This window comes from Diabrotica undecimpunctata, chromosome 5 (genome assembly GCF_040954645.1).
Source record: "Diabrotica undecimpunctata isolate CICGRU chromosome 5, icDiaUnde3, whole genome shotgun sequence".
In the NCBI taxonomy this organism is placed as follows: domain Eukaryota; kingdom Metazoa; phylum Arthropoda; class Insecta; order Coleoptera; family Chrysomelidae; genus Diabrotica; species Diabrotica undecimpunctata.
The window spans coordinates 133,064,519-133,072,299 of NC_092807.1; the positions used below are offsets into that span (position 1 = coordinate 133,064,519).

At 34.1% G+C, this 7,781-nt stretch overlaps 1 protein-coding gene across 1 annotated transcript in view; it reads left to right on the top strand.

Annotated features, from left to right (window-relative positions):
• Window positions 1-2,453, top strand: part of LOC140441802 (MKRN2 opposite strand protein) — a 28,238-nt gene extending 25,785 nt beyond the window's left edge. The window contains exon 4 of the mRNA XM_072532723.1: window positions 1,629-2,453. Within this exon, the coding sequence (XP_072388824.1) occupies window positions 1,629-2,043 (415 nt within the window). The 3' untranslated portion in view covers window positions 2,044-2,453. The remainder of the gene's footprint in view (window positions 1-1,628) is intronic.
• Window positions 2,454-7,781: the final 5,328 nt, after the last annotated feature.

Below are 7,781 nucleotides of genomic sequence, written 5' to 3' on the forward strand. Positions count from 1 at the left end.
TTACGAGCCCTCCAAAGGAACTTCAGGCATGCTACATGAGTCAGAATTTCGTTGGCTGCAAAATAAAGAACGTTAGACTCAGGTTTAAGGAGTCTTCGACCAATAGAGCTACAACCTAGACATGTTTTGCACAGCCTGCCTCCAGTGGGTTCAAGAACATACAGCTCCCTCACAGTTCTGTAATTTTGTGCGTTTTTCAGACGAGACCAGAATCTGTTTAAGTAGTGATAGCCGGCGAATTTCTGTTTGGCGAGAGCCAATAAGAGCTGCACAACTAGCACATGACTCTCACATACTTCCTTTCGCTGGTGTCAGTGTTATGTTTTGGGCAGGTATTATAGCAGGTGGAGGCACGGAATTGGTGGTTAATCATACGGATTTTAGAACCTCATGTGAGATTATAACGAGGAGCTATGGGTAAAAATTTTGTATCTATGGATGATAACGCACGCCCACATAGAACTCAAGGCAGTTAATGACGGAAGTTATTCGCCGTTTGTATTGTCCTGCAATGTTTTCAGACATGAACTCCAGTGAACATGCATATGATGTGCTTTCCATTAATAATAGCGAAAGTTTTGGGTGATGCATAACTTTTTGAAACTGTATTTATATTTACCTCGAAATTTATCTTCGCTGAAGATAGAAAAAGAACGAGTTGGACTAATGGGGATGAAGTAGAGGAACACAATGATAATTTCAAAAGTAAACAGTTATTTAGGTCTCTTGAAGGTGTTATGATAAAAAATTAAAAGACATGATAGTAGAACTTGTAATCACAGAATATGATTTTTGAGGATAATGAAGAAATTGAAGATGCTACCAACGTAATTACAAATCAATTGAATGAAAAGCCAACAGGACACTCTGAAGGATAAAGAACTTACTGTGAAAATCATTTTCGTCTATTCGACCGTTAAAATCGTCCAGTATTCATCTTCCCTCTGACTTGATTTACTACTTGTAATTCGTCATAAAATGTTTCCCTTGTTGTTTGGTATCTTTGGAAGGCTAAATCTTCTTTGATCCTTTTTTTTTGCTTCTTCACTGTGGATTAGTATTAATTCACCTAATTTGGTTGTCCTTTACCTTTCTAATTTTGTTTCCTATATAGCGCATATCTCTATTTGTTTCTCTTTCGCCATTTGGGTTATTTCTTGGTTGAGCGATCTGATGTTCCATGTAGTAACTGTTATCTGGATTTTGGATATTTTTCTGTTGTCCATATTTCTTGTCGTGGTGGTCTTTATATTATCAATCCGGTTTCGAGGCTTCACATTGTCTCTTTGAGCAATTTTCGTGTTTGCCATTGGTAGATTGCTAACAATGGACGGAGATCGACTACATTACCACTTAGAGCTGCTGTCAATAAAGTCACGATAGCGAATATGGTAGCCAAAATGATATCCAACGATCGATAGCGGCCATGGAACTTGAAGAAGAAGAAGGTTGCTAACCTTACCAATCACGATCCACATTTTATCCGGGCTTGGGACTGGCTGTAGTAATCGCAGAGCTACTCGATCCACCCTGCAATTACCTCAGACAGTGTTTATTTATAATATTAGAATATGTTATCTCCAGAAGTTAGTATTGTTAAACATTAAAATATAACTTTATTTTTTTAGCGATTACCACAATTCAAAAGATTTGCACATAGGAGTTACTACCTCAGATGGCAAAATTGTAGAATTCGACAGACACGGTCTTAGATGTCACAGAAGTAATCAATGGAGCCAATGTTTACTACTAGAACAAGTTCCTGGACCCTGGCGAGACCACTGGGATAACGTTCTAAAACAAGTCTGCTCTCAAAGATTTTGGTCCTCGGAAATATACAAAGAAGATACTCATAACTGCTTTACGTTCGTCTTGACATTTTTAGTTAATTTAGGTTACTATTCTTTAAGTGCTGCTGCAAAAAGTAAAACGGTTTTTTGTGAAAAATTTATTATTCCTAGAACCAGCTCCGCTGGAAAATATATATCGGTGTATAGGAGGTTAAAATCCGGCATTTATATTCATAGGATCCAAAAATATTAACCATATAAGGTAACGATTCTTTAAAATAATTCAATATCTCCAATATTAGAACTGGTATAATTATTAAGACTTTTATTTCGAAAATTTAATATGGCGCATAAAGAAAATGAGTATTGGCGATATGTAACAATAAAACACTGAAAACTCCACAAAATTTATTTTAAATTCTTATCACTACAGCTGTTTCGGCTGATTGCCTTTCTCAAGTGATCTGTTTTTAGCATGGGTTTACACTTTATAGTCTCTAATGGAATAGGTTGAGGAGGGGAGAACTGTTTGTCTCAAGCTGGTCATTCAGAATTATATCTGTGTTTTTTAATTTGTTGATTTCCATAAATTCTAACAAATATAGCAAAGGCCTTTATTTTGAATGCGGAGAATTTTAAATTCGTCATTAAAAGAATAATTATGATCTAGAAGGTGAAGTGCGTATGTAGAATCTGTTTTTCTATTATTGAAAGCCCTTTTATGTTCTGCTATTCGTTTATTAAAATTTATACCTGTTTGACCAATGTAAGTTTTTGGGCAGTCGCCACATTTAAGTTTGTACACACCACTGTGTAAGTGTTTTTTATGTTGGCTCTTGTTGTTTTTAATATATTTGCCTAGGTTGTTATTTGTTCTGAAAGCTGGTGTTATTCCTTTCTTTTTTATGTGTTTGGCTATTTTTGTTGATATTTTACCTGTATATGTAATCAAGCAGAAGGTACTGGGTTTTTTCTCTGGTGGTGGAAATACTAAGTTCAGGGCTTTCTTGTGTAGTTTTTGATTTAACATTTTATTAATTGTTTGTTCGTTGTATCCATTGTTTACTGCTATTTGCTTAATGATATTTAATTCTGTCTCAAAATTGTATTTTGACATAGGAATTGCTGTTAATCTATGTAACATACTATGATAGGCTGCCAGTTTATGTTGTGTGGGATGGGATGATGAATTGTGAATAGTCGTGTCAGTATGGGTAGGTTTATGAAATATGGAGAAGTCATGTTTGTTTTTAAGTCTGGTAATTTTTAAATCTAAAAAATTTATGGATTAATTTTGTTCTGTTTCTATTGTAAATTCAATATGACTATGAAGAGAATTAATATACGATAAAAATTGGTCGAGTTGCCTGTTAGTTCCTGTGAAACATACCAGTACGTCGTCTACGTATCTCCACCTATATAAAAACTGTTTGAATATGGAATGTTTTGAAATCTTTGTCTCTAGATGATCCATAAAAATATCTGATAGCAATGGGCTTAGAGGATTGCCCATTATAAGTCCTGCACTGTTATTTGTATATAATTCATTATTAAATTCAAAGTAGTCCTGGTTTATGCAAACTTCAAGAAGATGTAAAATTTCAAATGTAATGATTGGATTTGTACTATTTTGGTCTAAAAGGTTTTTTACTAGAATAAAAGTTTCTGTAGGAGGGATACTAGGAAAAAGATTTTTTACGTCAAATGAAATTAATCTGGAGTTGTTAGGTAACTGAAAATGTTGTATTTTATTAACTAGTTCTATTGTATTTTTTATGGTAAATTTAGGTGAAAATTTAGTGTGTTCTAAAATAATCTCTAATAGTTTTTTTGAAAGTTTATATGACGGAGCTGTATAAAAAGACACTACAGGTCTTATTGCGTGATCCGGTTTGTGTAGTTTAATGAAAGAGTATAATTTAGGAGGCTGTGGGTTCATGATACTGAGGTATTTCTGTTCTATTGGATTTACTATTGATTTTGAATTTTCTAACGCTAGCTTAATTTGTTTTTGATACTTTTCTGTTGGATCTTTGTGTAACGTTTCAATGTTTTCATTATTTAAAAATTCTATTGTTTTGTTATTATATTCTATTTTATCTATAGCAATTTATTGTTAATAGTTTGTTTCATACAAACTTTAAAATTGCAAAACAATTACTTTGACAATGACTGAACAGTTGACATCGACTAAGAACAAAATGTTTCAAACTGTCCCTGCTTCTAAAAGATCAATGTCATAGTCATACCGCCAACTTAGTTTTTTTTTTAGTGGTGCCAACAATCGAAATTCACTTTACCAAATATTATCAAATGTCCCACTGTTCCCTCTGTGTCACTGTACCCTCTTTTCCCCTACTTAAATTAAACTTTATTGTTACTAAACATTTACAGTATAATAATACTTCTTTCGTATTTATTGTTTAAACGTGCGTAGTTTATTTATTAAATTATAGTAAATAGTGATACATTACGTAGCTATTGTAAGCAATTTTATAGCAGTGTTAATAACCAAAACAATAGAGACGTATATATTTAATTAAAAACATTGTACAGTTCTGATAATGGAGAAATTGTTTACTTCTGTGTTACTATAATGAAACATTTTATATGTTCCTCCGTTACCTTATGTTCTTGAAAAATCCTTGTGACTTGAAATGTAGCTAGAATACCAAAAGTATATTGTAGTAAAGTAATATTATACTAACATGTTTAATAAAATATTTATGTCTCCCGAAATTGGATAAAAGTAAAGTAAAGTGAAATATAAGGGAAATGTTAAGTGGTTTTTATTTGTCTTTTGTTACTATAGCAATTGTTGCCTACATTTTTTCTTCCTACACCAAGACCTGGAAGCATCGGTTTCTTTTTCCTTAAAATCCACGCGAACAAGATAATAAACATCCAAAGTATATCATCTAGAGTGCCATATCTTATTCTGAAGTTGAACAGTAGATATTAACTCAAAAGTATCCAAGTATACGCTCCAACAACAGACCATACAGACGAAGAAATCAAAATATTTTATGACAACATATCTACTGCACTTAATGATTCTCGTACTCAATTTACAATTTTTTGTGGCGATTTCAACGCAAAAATAAGTGTAAAAGAAGCAGAGCTAGAAACATCCTTGGGAAAATTCGGTTCCCCAGGAAGAAGTAACAGAGGAGAAACACTACTAGCATTCCTACTCCAGAATAATTTATTCAACATGAACAGCTTCTTTTACAAAAAAATGCACAGAAGATGGGCCTGGGAAAGTCCAAACGGTAGAACAAGGAACGAAATCTACTACATCATAAGTGACAAAAAAACAAATAATTAAAGATGTAACAGTACTCAACGAGTTCACCACAAGCAGTGACCACAGGATGATACGAGCGAAAGTCCAAATCAACACAAAAAGAGAAAGAATAAGACAGCCCCATTAGATATCAACTAATATCAGGCACATATCAATAATAAGCTACTACTGCATGAAACCTCCGAGAACGATCTTAACGACTTGAATCATAACGATCATAAACGCCTTATAAGAAAGTCACTGAGTGCTCTGTCCTAAAAGAAAATCAGATAGTAAAATAAGTCCATATACTGAAACGCTGCTAGATCAAAGAGGACAAATGAGAAGCGATGAGAACGCAGACAGCCACACTCTAAGAGAAATGAATAAAACTGTTTCGAATGCAATCAGGGGAGATTTAAGAAAATTTAAAACCGATAATATTAAACGTACTATACAGGAAAATAACAGCTTAAAAGTTCTAGGTAGAAAGCTAACGAATGGAAAATGCGAAATTCATAAATTAAAAAACAAGCAAAATGAAATAATATCACGTAGAGACGATTTAATACAGGTCTTGAACAACATACAAGCCTTAAGAAAAATGAAAAATAACAAAGCCCCAGGAGAGGATGGAATTGTAATAGAAGCTATCGTAAATGGAGGAGATATGCTATTAAATAAATTAAGGAAACTGTTTAATCTATGTTTGCAGCAAGGACAGGTGCCCAAAGAATGGAACAATGCTATAACCATCCTTTTACATAAAAAAGAAGATAGAACGGACCTACAGAATTATAGACCTATTAGCCTGTTGAACCACATATACAAGCTCTTCGCTAGGTTAGTGACATCAAGATTGGAGAGAAAATTAGATTTTTAGAGAGAGAGCGGGCAGGATTCCGATCAAATTATGGTACCAATGAACACCTACATACAGTAAAGACGCTCATTGAAAAATATATAGAATACAACAAACCTCTTGACCTCACTTTCATAGATTTTCATAAAGCGTTCGACACGATAGAAATAGACAGCCTTATAGAAGCAATGAATGACAGAGGGATTGACCATAGATATAGTGAACTTATTTACAATATTTACAAAAATGCCACTATGACTGTTAAGATACACGATAAAACCCGACCAATAAAAACAGTGGCGGCTGGTGTGGTAAAATTTTGGGTAAGCCAAGCCAGCAAATTACATATAGCTATGTGTAATCAGTGGCGGATCCAGAGGGAGGGTTAACGGGGTCATGACCCCCCCTTAAAAATATTTGAAAACCCACTTATCCTATTGGTGGTATGACTAAAAGTGACCTTGCATCAGAGAAAAGTAATCACCCTCAAGATCCATGAGCTCCCCAAAAAAATTTCTGTAGCCGCCAGTGTGTGTAATACATATTTTTTTGTGTGTGAGAGTGGGAATCTTCTAAAGACCGTACCAGATGAATCGTACCTGGCGTGTGTTGGATTCAAAGTAAACGGAGTACATCTGAACGCAATTCCCCCTGGGGGCCTTGCGTTCGGATACATCCGTGTTACAATGCCTACCAACTAAACTTCAGTTCTTCTAGATAATGACGATTCCAATAGTGAAACAACAATGTCCAAATACTCACTATCAACATTACTATTACTGCAACCTGGTAAAGCGTCAGAAAAACTCATTTTTATGTATCACTTATAAAACGATCTCACTATTCCAAGAAAAATTAAAAAAAAATCAACCTCGATCGGCCAAACAACTAGTGCAACTAGTAATAATAACAGATAACAGTGAAAATTGAACTAATGCTCGGCGACAATGTTGCTATATATAAGTTGGATACAATCACATAGAAATCATGGAAATGTGATTTTTCTTTTGAATTTTAGGAATTTTTTTAAATTTATTTGGGCAACCGTGCACTTGTTTGCAATTGTGTTGTTTGTTTAAAAATATATTACAATTACAGATTATGTTACATATTTTTTTATCATAATTTAAAAGAAAAATTTATATTACAATTCGATATGCTCGACGTAGGCCCGATCGTGGTGCCTAAACAGCAAGCATAAACACGACAATATAAATCGTTGTCCGGCAAGCTGCTTAACTTCAAACGCTTTTTGTACGGGGATCTTATGTGAGCTGGGTCGGCCAGTTCCGATCGGGTCTATTAATGATATTTAAAATGCGTGAATACGATTCGATGTTTTCTGTGGGAATATAATAACATAGTTGCTTTAACGGACGCTAATGTATTGAGTGATTTAGTACATTTAAATGTTATTTTCATGCAGTAACATAATTTTTGAATATATGTTTTTCAATTTTAAAGCTCTTAAAATTATTGGGTAGGCCCGGCCTATCCTGCCTACCCCCAAAAGCCGCCACTGAATAAAAATAAAACGTGGGATAAGGCAAGGAGATACATTGTCACCGAAATTATTCCTAACGGCATTAGAGTATGCCTTTAAGATGGTCAATTGGGACCACAGAGGAGTAACAATAGACGGCGAAAAACTTAACCATCTCCGTTTCGCAGATGACATTGTCCTTATCACAGATAATTTAGTAGAAGCCACAGATATGTTAAATGAATTGGACTTTGCATGTTCGAAGGTGGGCCTCAAAATGAACTTGTCCAAAACTAAGTTTATGACCAATAATGACCCAATAACCATTTAACTATTAAAAAAAAGTGGTAGAACTGGTGG